The sequence below is a fragment of the Salvia hispanica genome, chromosome 1 (assembly GCF_023119035.1).
Source record: "Salvia hispanica cultivar TCC Black 2014 chromosome 1, UniMelb_Shisp_WGS_1.0, whole genome shotgun sequence".
In the NCBI taxonomy this organism is placed as follows: Eukaryota; Viridiplantae; Streptophyta; class Magnoliopsida; order Lamiales; family Lamiaceae; genus Salvia; species Salvia hispanica.
Window position 1 is genome coordinate 12029529 of NC_062965.1, and position 14418 is coordinate 12043946.

The window sequence follows — 14418 nt, forward strand, 5'->3', positions numbered from 1 at the left end:
AGAGTGAGAGTGGTTCAGTGCTATGACCCGCCAAACCCTCTGCTCACTTTTATCATTGTTTCCTTATTCCCCTCGGACAACTCTGAGTGTTTGGGAGATGTGACGGGTTGATAAACTCACATAGAACTCACAAGCATTGTTGGAGTTGATATATAATCTATAAAAGGCTTCTAATGCAAAGTTTACTTCTCTAATGTTACAATAAAATATAATATTCCATCCGTCCCACAATAAGAGTCACATTTCACTTTTATCATAAATGGTAGGTAGGTCTCACATTCCACTAATTGGTGTTTTAAAACCGGACTGGACCGGCTGGTCGCACCGTTTCGGCCGCGAACTGATGCTCAGTCTGGTCCGGTCACTGTGAATGATAAGTGGCATAAGTGTTTATGCTCTTAATGTTTTACCATTTTGCTGATAGATCTTGGCATCTTCTTGCTTTCACATCTTTCTCTCCTTTTGTTTCACTATTGCTGCACAAATGAAGATTATATTGTTATTTGTTGATGTTAATAATAAGTGGACTAAGTGTTTAATCTCTGAGTTTATTACCATTTTGGTGAAATATATTCTTGGCCTTCTAGAACCTTGCACTGAAATCTCTCCTTTTGTTGCATTATTTCTGCACATGTAAACAATGTATTATAATTGCTTGCTATCAAGACCAGTTGATACCCGAATGTTTAATCTCTCTATGTCTTACCATGCTGCTGAAATCTCATTTTGGCCTCCTTTTTCTTTCTCTGATGTCTTCCCATTAGTTGGGTGGTTTCTGCATTTGTGTAAAGGTTGTAGTCATGAAGAAAGATGTTCAAAATCAGTAGACTAAGTGTTTCATTTTCAGTTGTGAAAATGGTGTGATATAATTTCTTATCAGTTTTGTTGAAGATCTTCTTGGCATCACACTTTCTGAAATTCTATACCCTCTGTTGCTTCTTTGTCTGTACCTCTTTGTATTGTATTTTATACCTGCAAAACTTTTGTTATTGGACAAATTATAGTCAGATTTATTGTTTAATAGAAAATTCTTCTAAACAGACTAATGTTTTATTGCATTTTACAGGTTTGTTATCCAAGCAATGACTCCATTTATTACATGTTTTAATAATCTGAGCAAGACAATAACCAATTCAACTGTTAAAGTCAGATGTGTTTATTTGTATCAAGGTTTATCAGAGGACAAGAATGACTGTTTGTAGTGTGTTTTACATGATTTAAAGGTAGATACTATTTGTAAAATCGCCCTTTTATCTTTGTCTATAAATTGTTACTACAATTGATTCTCAGTTTTTATAGTTTGAGTTTTAAATGTGTTTTTTTTTTTTTTATTTATTTATTTTCAGGGAACTAGAATCCAAGCCACTTTTCCAAATGGTTTGCTCCAGAATCTTGGTTCTAGACTTAAAGAAGGAAGAATCTTTAGTATAAAGAACTTCTTTGTCAGGCCTAACACTCTCAGAAAACCACTAATCATCAGTTCAGACTCTTGATGAATGTGAAGACAAAAATGGTTGACGTGAATGATAACAGATTTCTGAGATGTATGTATGATTTCAAGTCTTTCACTGAAATTTCACAGCTTGAGCAAGTGGATGATACATCCTTCTTTGGTATGTTTTTTGTTGAGTTTTAATTGACTGTGTTAAACAGCCCTTTTGTAATATTATGTATATATTGAATCTGATTGTTTGCCAATCTTAGGGCATGTTCAAGGTCCTAGATATGGGAAAAGCATAACAAAATCTGATCCATAATCTTATCTGACTAAAAACTGTAGGGCCCAGGATTGAGAGAGTCATTTCGTGTGTTTGAGTTCCAAGATTTGGGCCGTCCACTTCACATTTTCAGATTTTTTATTAATTAACTGACTAATGCAGATTTCCGATCATACAAAAATGCCCTTTTAAAATTTTTGGCCATTCCAAACATCCCGCCAAGTATTGCCGCGCGGCAATTGTACATTTTTGAATGATTTCGGATGAAATAAAATTGGGGAAGGCAGACGCTAATTCACTCACCCATTTGAAGACAGTCACAAACTCACTCACCCAAAAGAAGACATGGAATCGAGCCTCCTGCGGAACAGAGGTACGAATCACAAAATTCAGCGCCACTCCATATTATTGAAAAGATCTTCGATTGAAACGTTGTATTGGCTCATGTTTTGGTTGATGATTTTTGTGTGCATTCAGGTGTGATTTCTGAAACCCACAAATCTTCTGTTAGCATTACGTTCGATGATGCAAATTTGGGCGACGTGTTGATTTATCGAGAGATCGATGTTTATTTTTGGTTTGATGTCATGGGTTTTTGTTTATCTCTCTATTTTGTAGAGGATATACTATATTATTTATCGAGTGGTCCATAATGTATACAACCTTTTTTGTGATGTCAAGCTCTCAAATAGATGCCAAAAAACTGACTTGCTCTCCGTGTGCACATTGTAGGTGATAAGGCACAAGGGAAACGACCATGGAGCAATCGTTCAATTAGCCTGGGATCTGACAGTAGGTTTTACAGTTTACAAATATTGAATCAGCTGTTTTGCAAGACATTCCAACAGAATATGTATTCCAATGTCTCAATTTTGTGTGTTTTGTTGGTTTTTGTCAGTGCTTGCTGAGTCCTCCCGGCAGAATTCCGCAAAGGGGACCGTTCTCGTCGAATGTGGACCCAAAGGGAAGAGAAAATACTTGCGGCAACGCTGCTCGAACTCGTGGCACGAGGTTGGAAATCAGACAATGGTTTCCGGTCTGGATACCTAACCAAATGTGAAGATGCAATCCGTGCAGAGTTTCCCAATAGCGACTTGAAAGGTAACCCTCACATACAATCCAAAATCGGTGCTTGGAAGAAGCATTACGGATGTTTACGAAACATCTTGGCGAGAAGTGGGGTTGGGTTTAGTCCAGATGGTGATTATAAGATAGATTGCAGCGATGATCAATGGGACCAAATTGTTTCGGTATGGTTTTTTTTTTAGGCATCTGCCATTGCTATTTCAGTTATATCCCACACCCTCTACTTCTGATACTAACTTGATTGTCAACCACCTAGGCTGATAAGGACGCCAAGGGAATGCGCTCGAAGTTGTGGCCTCTTTGGAAACCTGGAAGTTAATCTTTGGCAAAGACCGAGCATCTGGAAGAGGGTTAGAGGATTTAGAGGCTGCCGCAGCTCAAATGCGTTCCCAACTGGCCGGTGGTAGTCAATGCAATGACAACGATTACTACCCTTCGTTTTCAGATTTTATTGATCCAAACAGTCCCCTGGCTGGTAACACTGATGTGAACGACACTAACTCGGGCAATGGCGGCAAAGAAGAGTCAATCAACAAAACAAGTCCTGGCCTTCGCAAGAAGGAGTCAAGTGATGCAGTTCTCATGGAGTTCCTGGGGAACCTTCATGCCGAAACAAACGCGCGTCTGGAGATGATTTCTACAAGAATTGGGTATGACTTTGAAATGGGGAAAGCAAGGCAGGACGTCTTTGAAAAGCTTGGGACGGTGGAGGGCCTCACTCTTCCCCAATGCTACCTTTTGTGCAACATTTTAGGCGACAAACCTCAGCGCCTAGAAGTGTTTATGGGGATGCCAGCCAATGCTCGACTTGGCTATGTTCTATGCCTCATTGATGAATACCGCAAGGAAGGTTAACGGGACATGCGTTTGGTAATTAGTATGCCCTATTAATGCATGCCTCTTTTTGCATTTTATTTTGCTGAAACTGTTGCTGCAGTTTGTATGTAAGTAGTAGTAGAAATTAAGCCATCTGTGGCCCTTTTTACCTGACTTTTGGTGGTTTAGCCTGGTTTGTATGTAAGTAGTAGTAGAAATTAAGCCATCTGTGGCCCTTTTTACCTGATTTTTGGTGGTTTAGCCTAGTTTGTATATAAGTAGTAGTACAAATTAAGCCATTTGTGGCCCTTTTTACCTGACTTTTGGTGGTTTAGCCTTGGCTTATGGCATTATATAATGAATGGATTATGTATGCAACATAACTGCATTTGTCTAGAGCTTCTTGTTTCACTTGAGTGTTTTATTAATTACTCATAATTAATTGGTAAGTATAAGGATCACAATATTTAACTCTATGGAATTTCTTTGAACAAATTCAAACCACAGCCATAGTTGTTTAAGTCCAGAGTAAGATAATGCATTACACATTTGAGCACTAGGGTAGAATGTAGATGCCTTACATTGATCGTTGTTGCATCTGTGTACCGAACATGGAAAATTGCAGCTAAGGACTATCACATCATACCACACTGGACAGCAAAATACCATTACTACTAGTACATACAATAGTTGCCATCACAAGCTACAAAATATGTTAGACAAGTAGACACCATATAGGATATATATATCACAGTCATTACTTCGGGATATCAAAAAATACCGTCCACCCACTTGAGCTTCACCACAACAGCCTATATGTTGCACTGACCAAACACCGCTGCGCGATGATCATTTTCGAAGATTAAGTTTCCACCCAAACGGGGAGTTAGAGGCGCAAGAACTTGCATGAGGTGAGAGAGTCGACACCCCTGCCCCATCCTTTGCCAATATGGGTTGTTTTGGCAAGTCCCTCCCCTTCTCAACCCGTGTTCTCAACTGACCATCAGACGTAAGGTCGATGAAGCATATACCTGGCTCAGAACTCGACTCGCGGTCTTTTGACTCTAAGCTTTCGAGGAACAGCTTGCGACGAACTTGTGGGCCCGGAAACACAGCAGGAGAGTTCACCTCTTCCTCATTGTCGCCGTTTTGGTTGATCATGATATCGTCATTTGGAATTTCATCGGTGTTGTCCGAGATGACTACGATTTCCTTCACTCCCTCCACCTTAACATCGTCCATGCCGAACAAACATGCCAGCTGCGAGTGTATTGGGTCACCATTGTAGTAGTAGGCCCCTGCAAAGGCATTGATCTGCAGTAGGAAAAAAATCAGTAACGCTCACCGCACATGTTTCATTTGCTAAAAAAAAGACTTCACGGACAAATAAGTATGCTACCTTCAATATCTTATTCCACACCTCGTCCAAGGCTATGACGATATTGTTCGGCATGTCCCAAGTTGATCCACGTTGGCGGGTCACAGATTTGAAAGTTTTGTACCTCTTTCGCAGCAACTCCACACGATCCATGAGCTGCACTTCACTGAAGACGACACCCAGCTCGTTCCTTATTTGTTCAGCCGCGGTTAGGAGGAACCAAGACGGAAAAACCATCTCAGACCATTGTGTTTCTCCCTTTAGCCTGATCAAGCACACAACTAGTATGGCATCACACGAAGGAGACCAATCGCCTTTGTAGAGAAATGCGGACTGGGGTGGGAGTCTCATTTTAGAGTTAAAGAAAGATCAGTGGTACGAGAGAGCTTGTAGCTGAGTACACGGTTAAGGCATATATATTTGAGGACTTTGTCTTAATTATGAGTGACAATTATCTACCCTAATCCATAATTACATTAGCTGCTACTTCATTTATTCCTCCCTCACCGGCACAGCTGGATGCACTCATTACCAATGCACCGCCAAAAATGGATTTGTGCAGATTAGTATGCCATTTCTTCTTGAAATGATGGTGATACACTCAGCTAAATAAATGATGGTGATCAAAGCACCTAAATAAATGAGGGTTGGTGTTAAGTCTAGTGCATAGGTGGTGTTGCTATTTATGTGATCATCACCTACAACATTCGGGAGAACCACATTAAGCTAAACATGTCATATTTTATGGGTGTCTTAATTAAAATAGCATTGTTAAAAAGCTTCAATTAATGCTATAACATTTTATATATGCTTGAGGAGCGTGCAAATCCCCATAAAAAATGTTAGTAGGTTAATAATTTCTTAATTTTTGTTTGTGAAATGATTTTTAGTTTTGCAATTTCTACACATTTCTAAATAAATGTATCGAGTCATCCATGAACAATATTTTGCGGATGGAGGGAGTATGTATTCAATTGCAAAGCATTTAAATTATACTTTTAGGAAAGTAAAGAATGTAATTTAATACTCCATTCGTCACAACCAACGGCGTATCCAGTATAGTTGATTCGAGAGTACGAAATTTTTGAAAAAAAATTAATTAACTCATTCAAATATCCCGCGCATCTAAGTTCCATTTTCTCGCTGCCACAGCAGCATTCCGGTATTTCATCGATCATATTCATTTTGCTGAAACAGATAAAAGCTTAAATGAAGACACAAAAACAAGCACAATTTACAAATTATACCATAAATCATTCATTACATCACTGTCTGCCAAATGTTTTGAAATAGTTCACACTTTTGTTTAACAACACAGAAGCATGGAAATACAAAATGGGTTTAAGCTAATAGTTATTTCACATGCTCATTGCAATGCTATCACGAAACTGCGTCCACGCTGCAGTTGGCTCAACACAGTCAACATAATCAAGCCCAATGTTCTCCTCTTCTTGGATTGTGTTTGATGCCGTGCTGTCTAGTGCAAGTTCTACTGGATCAATCTCCATCTCACGGCGAATGAAATTGTGGAGTAGGAAGCATGCCATGATCATCCGGATTTGTATCTTAATTGGATAAAACGAAGCACTCCGGAGGATTCCCCACCTCATTTTGAGGACTGCAAAAGCTCGTTCTATGATATTTCTTGCCTTTGTGTGTCGCATGTTGAATAATTCCTCGGCATTTTGTGGTGTCTCTGTACCTGGACCGAACTCTTTCAGATGATATCGAACTCCCTTGTAGGGTACTAGAAACTCGTTGCTGTTAGCATATGCATTATCGCAAAGATAATAACACCCTGAATAGAATTGGTGGAAATGTTATCAGTGACACCTTGGAAACATTATCAATTTGCAAGACATTGGAATAAACTATGCAGGTCAAGTAAGGTGCACATATGACGTACCCTGTGGTACTTTCAACCCATTGGGTCGTACTACCGCATCTCTAAGAACACGGGAGTCACCGGCAGACCCTTCCCAGCCAGGGAGTAAGTAAACGAACTGCATGTTACGGTCGCAGGTAGCGAGTGTATTGGTTGCTATCTGCCCTTTCCGGGTTCTATACCTTGGTTTGTCTTCGTTACTCACTAACACATTGACGTGGGTACCATCAAGGGCACCTAGACATCCCTAAGTAAGTCAACAAAATCACACAGCTTAGGAAGTGTTAGTGCACTTTATAAAATGACGAATGCATTCAATTTAAAAGATAGAACAGATGATAACCATTACCAATTGATGTAAGGAGTTTTACCTTAAACCATTTCCACGGTGGTCCGTGCAATCATCGGGGACAGGTATGGGCTTCGCTAGGAGGACAGAGTGTAAATTGAGTACAACACATAAAACTTTATGTACATAATAAGAAATAGTGCCACCCGAACGCCAGAAACTAAACCCCAAACTACGATTTTTCCTATGGTGCGCTAAGACTGACACAAATATAGCTACTTGTTCTTCAACCCCAACGCATTTTCCCATCTTCAGACCCCCACGCTCACAGAGTATATGACATAGTCGACCAAACGTGTTACGATCCATACGCAGGTTGGAGACACAATCTGCATTTGACACATGCAGTAGGCGATTCAATCGCTGCAACTGTACAGGGATCTTGCTCAGCTGAACCGGCGAACATGCTCAACAATCCTGCGTTTTTTCCGTGTAGAACGTGTGCGCAGATATCGATGAATAAGAGCCGTCGTCTCAACTCGATAGAGCAACATAATATCCTCGAGCATCAGGCACAAGTGGGCTTGATTTGTATGACGTGTTGGCATAATTATTTTTGCCTTGGTCTACTAAATAACAACTATACCGAGCAGGGTACAATCAACATTAACATAAATGTAACAAGCTTCATCATTTTCAAACAACTGAGAAACGTAAACACAGATACGGATACTACACACAAAGTGATAAATAATATTCTTATGATCGAAAACACCCGCAAAAATTTGGGCTTGACGGAAAAGAGCTACAACTAGAGACACAATGAAAGCTCTTTTCAAAATTGCACACGGCATAAAAATGCAATTAGGCCATGATTTTTACCTGGGGATTAAGTCAATCAAAGCTCGCCTCGAAAGATAGGTGATGCAAATTCGCGTCTGGAGATGAGATGAGGCGGACTACCGCTGAGCTTGTCTGATGAATTTGAGTCGTTAGAGTCACAAGTTTTGTGTCCCTTCTTGCGTTTTGCTCACGAAATTGTAGAAAATTCTGCTTGTCCGGTATTGAAACCCAATTGCTGAACAAACCTCACCCACAACCGCTGATTAACTGCTTCAGAACAAAAAGATCAGGATACGTATTAGGGAGCCCTCAATTAGTCGATTGGTATAAGCTAAAAATCTTTACCGGAGCGAGCTCAAGCATGTCACTGTTGTTGGAGAAGTGGGTAGTGAGGAATTTAGGGCTCCTGTGTTTCTCCGACGATTTGGGGAAATGAGAAATGGGTTTGAGGGTAATAAGCTCGTTTTGGGGTGTGAGAACTATTCAAAGGGGTATATTTGGGATTTTGTGTTCATTTCTCGGTGCATTGACTGAGGCAAAAATTAAAAACCACAAAAATCTCCTGATTTGTTTTATGCATATAACATATTGGAACAGTGCGCAAAATCTTGAAGCTTGAACACTCTATTAAGCCTAGAATTCAAGGCATTTCTGGCCATATCAAGGACCTTGAACATGCCCTTAATGTATTTCTTTTAGATGTTATTGGTGTGATAACTAGCCCTGGAAGAGTGATTGCTTAGTCCATATATAGGCTTACTGAAATTGAGATAGAATATGAGAAGTAAGTTCAGAAATATATCTTGAATCATGATTTTTATATTATTTAGCTAAACTGACTCTTTATCTTTTATTTTCAGTCATAATAAGCTGTTTTTCACTATATGAGATTCAAATGTTGACCTCTATCTGACTTAATTGAAAAAGAGGTGATGGTTCCATTCCTATAGTGATTGTCCAGTTTTGCAAGAGAAATTTTTTCAGAGGTTACTTATCTTTATTGATTTATATCAATCCAACTTTAAGATTGTTATCTATTGCTATTTATGAATAACATGTTCTTTATTTATTAGGTGAAATAAAAATTTCTACTCATTTTCAACCCTCGAAAGTTGTCATAAATGTTGATGTTGATGAAGTTAAACAGTTTAGAAACAAGTAGTTATTTTTAAGGAATGGATTTTTAGAATAATAGTGTTTTTATTTTCTTCATCTTTAAGGAATTGATTTATTACTTATTAATTCTGAATTTTCTTGGTTTAGGATAAAAGATGATGTCAGATTTCTTAACTTTACTACTGTTACTCAAGAAGGACAAATGATTGGAGGGGAATATGATGATCTCCAGTTGAAATCCCTTGAGGAATTGTCTTGCTTATGGGTAATGCATAATTTTTAGACTTTTAATCTCAATATTGTTTCTCTTTTTGAAGTTTATTTGTAAAATTTCAATAGTTTCTTTTTGGATGTGATTTTCAGGAGGGATCGTGTTGGGTTTTTGGCAAGACTGAGTCGGTTGAGTGCCACTATAATGAATGGTTTTATTTGGCTTGCAAGACTTGCATGAAGAAGGTTAGATAAGTGGACAATAAGTATAATTGTACTGGATGTCACATGACTTATTCTTATGCAGTTAAAAGGTTTGACACTCATATTTGAATTTATTTATATACATATAGATGTATTATTTTCAGCAATTTGCCTAAATAAGTAATATCAATGTTGTTATCTTTTGTAGGTTCAGAATTATTGTGAATGTTGTTGATCACACCACCAATGCTTCTTTGTTGTTGTGGGATAGGGAAGGTATCCAGTTATTAGGAAGAAATGTGTCTGACTTAGTTGGAGATGTTGGTCAGGTTTGCCTTTTTAAATTCTCTAGATTCATAGTCTTGCAAACTTAGTAGTACTAATGTGGATTCTGTTTTTGCATGCTTTTCCTATTAATTCCATTCCACATCAGATTGAAGAAACTGTTGTTGGTCAGAATGTTTTGTTCAATCTTCAGCTGAAAAATCATACTCCCTCTGTTCCATAGTAATAGAGGCAATTCTTTTCGGCACAGAGATTAAGAAAAATTGTGTTAGGTGAGTTAAGTAAAGGGGAAAAAAAGTGGAAAATGAAAAAGGTAGAGAGATGAAGAGAGAGTAAAGTAGGTGTGGAAAAATGTGTTGACTTTTTACTAAAAAGGGAAATGACTCTATTACTATAGAACGAAGGGAGTATTGAATATTATATGAGCTACCCATTCACTGTCAACAAGGTGTGCACTATACCTGATGTGGTTGAGAAGTATACTCTAAGGATTTGGGTGACAGATTTTTGAATCTGATGTGAAGTTGTCTGATCTTCTTTTTGGAAATGATCTTTCTAAGGTATGTAGATTATTTATTTTAGATATTGTTTTTACATTTTTTAGTAAAAATAAATGATATTTCATTTTTATTTTAGGTTTCTCAGAAATCACCTGATTTGTCTACTCTTATGAATGAGAATGTGAATGATTGGTCTGTTGGTGGTTCTGAATTTCCTTTTGGAACTGATGTTGATGAGTATTTTAGTTTAGTTTTTGGTTTTTTGCCTTTTCATGTTTTGCACATATTTAACTCTATGCTAACTTAATTTTAATGTATTTATAGGTTTCTTAGAATGCTTTTCTCACTCCTGATCAGTCAACTGCTATTAAGGGGAAAGGTATTGAATGGGTTGCTGAAGGCTCTGTGAAGAGATGTCTGGACTTGGAGTTTGAAGAGTGTGATGATGTTAGTGGTGTTCAATCCAAAAAAAAAGAGAAAGTTGGTGGTATTAATGGCTTTTGAGGGAAGTCAGTACTGGTGTTTTCATGTTTTGCATTCTGATCTTATGTTGTTGAAAGGATTTTGAACAATATTTTGTCCTTTGCTATCATTTCACATTATTATTAAGGTTTTTTTGTGTTTTTCACGTTATTTCCTTCTTTTTACCTCCTTTATTCTTTGATTTTGTCAGCATTTTAGTTTGAATTTATGAGTCCTTGACTTAGAATTATAACCATAATATGATGGTGGAAGTTTTTTATGCATTCATATTAGCAAGTATATCATGCAAACAATTGTCATCATCCTTTTTAAACTAGAATCTATTATTTCCAATCCTATAACCTATATTTCTAAATTATACTATCTAAATAACCTTTTATGCTCCTTTAACTTCTTTCCTTGGTTGCTTCTCCTCATTCAAAACCTTATGTATTTTGGTGTTATTCACCACTTGAGCTACTGAAATCAGAAAACTCTTTCAAGAAAGATCATTGATGCTATATAATGTGTATTATTGCAATAACATAAAGACATGAAGCTTTCTTTCTTTGTTATGTTATGCTAAATCCTTTGAATATATGATTGAAATATATTCAATTACCAGACAATCATTTTTCAATTTTACGATATGTTAGTTTTGGTAACTCTTACCGAACCGACCCACCCCTATATTTAAAATTCTTCAAAGTCTGAAAATTATCCTAATTCTCAAAATTCAACTATTTCTTCCATACTCACACTCACAACTCACCAAGTCTCAAAATTCTCCAATTTTGGCTATCAATTATTGTACTCATGTTCTTATATGCACATCACAACTTCCTCAAATAAAGCAAATAATTGGCGCATGTTTACTCTCCTATGGATTTACCAACATTTCTACTATAATATACAAGTCTAGAAAAAAGAAAGGAGGAATGTATCTCTTTGCAATTTTAGGAACCGATTGACAACATAAAAATTGCAGATTAAAGAAAAATACAACAAACACACATTTAAATTTAGCAGAATCCAAAATCGAAAAAAGAGAGAGAGGCATACAAGTTTTCGTTAAGATGAATGAGAGTTTTTGTGGCGGCAGTGTGGAGGATTTCTGCAACTAGGAATTCTGCAAATACCAACAACTTTGTAGTTGAGCCTACAGAGTGTGGATTTTTCAGCATGCAGTCGTACGGTTGTAAACATGTTATTTCATTTTATTAAAAAAATTAGAAAATTTTCTAATTTGTAGGAGTATGATACGAGGAAAAGAAATAAACGAAGCGATTTGTATTACTTCCTCCGTCCACGAAAAAATAGGACACATTGTTAATAACACAAATTTTAATGTGGAATTGGTAAAATAAGAGAGAAGGGAAAATATTAAGAGAGAAGTAGTGTTAGTGGAATGTGTGGTCCATATTATTAGTAATAATTCATTTTTCAACTTTTGAACGTTTTGAAAATGACATGACACACACCTATATATAGGCATTTCTCAAATATTCTATAATTATGACTTTTCTCCATACAAATCTAGACCAGAATTCTATTGTATAACATTTAGATTTTGATAATATCTAGATATCTCCTCAATGCAAAAAAAATCTAGTTTATTTTCTTTTATAGGGAACTTTTTTTTTCCGTGAACTTTGTCAATGTATCAGTTTTGGTCTATAATATTTGAAATATTTTTTGAGGTCCATTAACTTTGATGCAATAAATGTTTTAGCTAAATTTTCACCATTAAAAACTTTTTGGGTGAAAATACCATTAAGTCCTTACTTAATGAAAGACATTTCACTCTATTTACTTTTTATTCTTCGTTAAAATATTTAATTTGTCTATTTTAACTCTTCTTGCTTCTTTAATTACCATCATGCCATCGGAGTGATCTTAGCCCTCAAACTGTTCTTCATCACCATCGTAAATTCCAACCTCTCACTAAAATCCACTTTCCTTAATGGCATGATGGTAATTTTACATCTGTCTGTGAAAATGGATTTTAGTTAGAAGTTGGAGTTTACGATGGTGATGAAAATAGTTTGAGGGCTAAGATTGCGGCATGATGGTAATTTTGTGTTAGTCGAATTACACATTCAAATTGTTTGATTTATTGGTAGCATTATTATTAATGATATTTTGTTTACTTTGGGAAGCTATTTCTACTTTTTTTAATACGAAATCTCAACTACTTACTATTTAGTACTCCCTCCGTCCCATAAAAGATGTTACACTTGTGGGACGACACGGGATTTTAGGAGGTTCTGTTTTGTGTGTTAAATGGAGAGAGAAAATATAATTTTTATATTCTTGTGAGAGAAAACTTTTTCCAAAAAAGGAAATGTGACGTCTTTTGTGGAACAAACTAAAAAGAAAAGTGTGACATCTTTTGTGAGACAGAGGGAGTACTAATTTTAAAAACAATTCAGTACCCAGTGGAAAGTCAATAAAAAAGGCTATAATCTTACTCCTTCACTTTGTACTGGAAACAGATGACTTTGGCTAGAAGAGTAAGATTGGTGGAGCTCGGAAGAGGAAGTTGTAGCATGAAATAATGAAAATTTAGTACCCAGTGGCAAGGGGATGCAGCCACAGGATAAGGGTCAGTGCAAGCTCTGGAGGATGCTTCCGCAATTTCTTCCATGCTCACGTCCAAATTACAGAAATTGCCAAAGGCAAGCCATATCCGCATAGGAATTTACATCGAGTTTCATATCCTGAATCTGTATATCCATCTATTATGATGTGTTCGTATAGATAACAATATGCACAAACATATAAAATCTTATCATATATTTCAAACAATCTCAATCATTGATCTTAAGATTTCGAACAGTGCTTCAATGACTTTCTCGACTCCAAAGAGTAGTTTTTCGATTAGTTCAACATTGGTGTCTACATGTGCTCGATAAACCAGAGCTTCGAACCATAAACGTCATGTATGCAAGTTCAACTCCATTACCACTCCACCACTTCATTGTTGTGATATAATAATAACTTTAATTATTCTTACAATCAATGAATAAATTTTCATTCATTCTAGATTAATTATTATTTTTATAATTAATTAATTAATTAAGATTAATTGTAAATAAAATATATTATTTATATTTGTTATTTAATAAATTTTAATAGTAATTTAACACACTAAATTTGAATATTGTCATATATATTTAATTAAATATAAGTTTTAGTATATTAGGTATATATTTATATAATTATATTTATATTTCAGTAAAATTTAGTCATACTTATCCTCATAAGTTTAATAAGATTTTATTATTCACTAAATTTGATCATAACCTACATTTTGTTATATGAATTTGATCAAAACTATATTTTATTATATACTCCATATGTATAAAGATAAATCCAATCATAGTGGTTGTGAAACATATGAAGTCTCAACTCCGCTACTTATATAATTGGATTTATGTAAATAAATATCAATAAAAGATATTTATACAAATAATCAATAAAATATATATCATGTTAAAAAAGTAGTGCATAGACTATCCCAAAATATTTAAATTCACAAAAATATTTAGTCATAATGCATAAAGACGAATGAAATATTGAGTTTAAATAGAGTGCTAATAATCTAGGATGATCCGAAGGCATTC

The 14418-nt window shown here is 36.1% G+C and overlaps 1 protein-coding gene across 2 annotated transcripts; it reads right to left on the reverse strand.

The window, feature by feature from the left end:
- Positions 1 to 6210: 6210 nt before the first annotated feature.
- Positions 6211 to 8434, reverse strand: LOC125202826. Of its 2 annotated transcripts, XR_007173198.1 has the most exons (5): positions 8361 to 8434; positions 8055 to 8282; positions 7255 to 7304; positions 6905 to 7130; positions 6211 to 6796 (listed from the first exon to the last, which is right to left on the reverse strand). XR_007173198.1 is itself a non-coding variant. In XM_048101299.1 (3 exons), the coding sequence occupies exons 2-3, from the start codon at positions 7005 to 7007 to the stop codon at positions 6357 to 6359; spliced, it is 543 nt and encodes a 180-aa protein (XP_047957256.1). In that variant the 5' UTR covers positions 7008 to 7130; positions 7255 to 7971; the 3' UTR covers positions 6211 to 6356. The 2 variants fall into 2 exon arrangements, 1 of the variants encoding a protein (XP_047957256.1); XM_048101299.1 differs by lacking the exons at positions 8055 to 8282; positions 8361 to 8434 and having other exon boundaries at positions 7255 to 7971.
- Positions 8435 to 14418: the final 5984 nt, after the last annotated feature.

Excerpts from the sequence above, each read along its gene's own strand:
- LOC125202826 (XM_048101299.1), bottom strand. The coding sequence starts at position 7,007 with ATGCAGTTCGTTTACTTACTCCCTGGCTGGGAAGGGTCTGCCGGTGAC. Across the intron at positions 6,797-6,904 it reads TGGGTTGAAAGTACCACAGG|GGTGTTATTATCTTTGCGAT; the intron begins GTACGTCATATG and ends AATTCTATTCAG.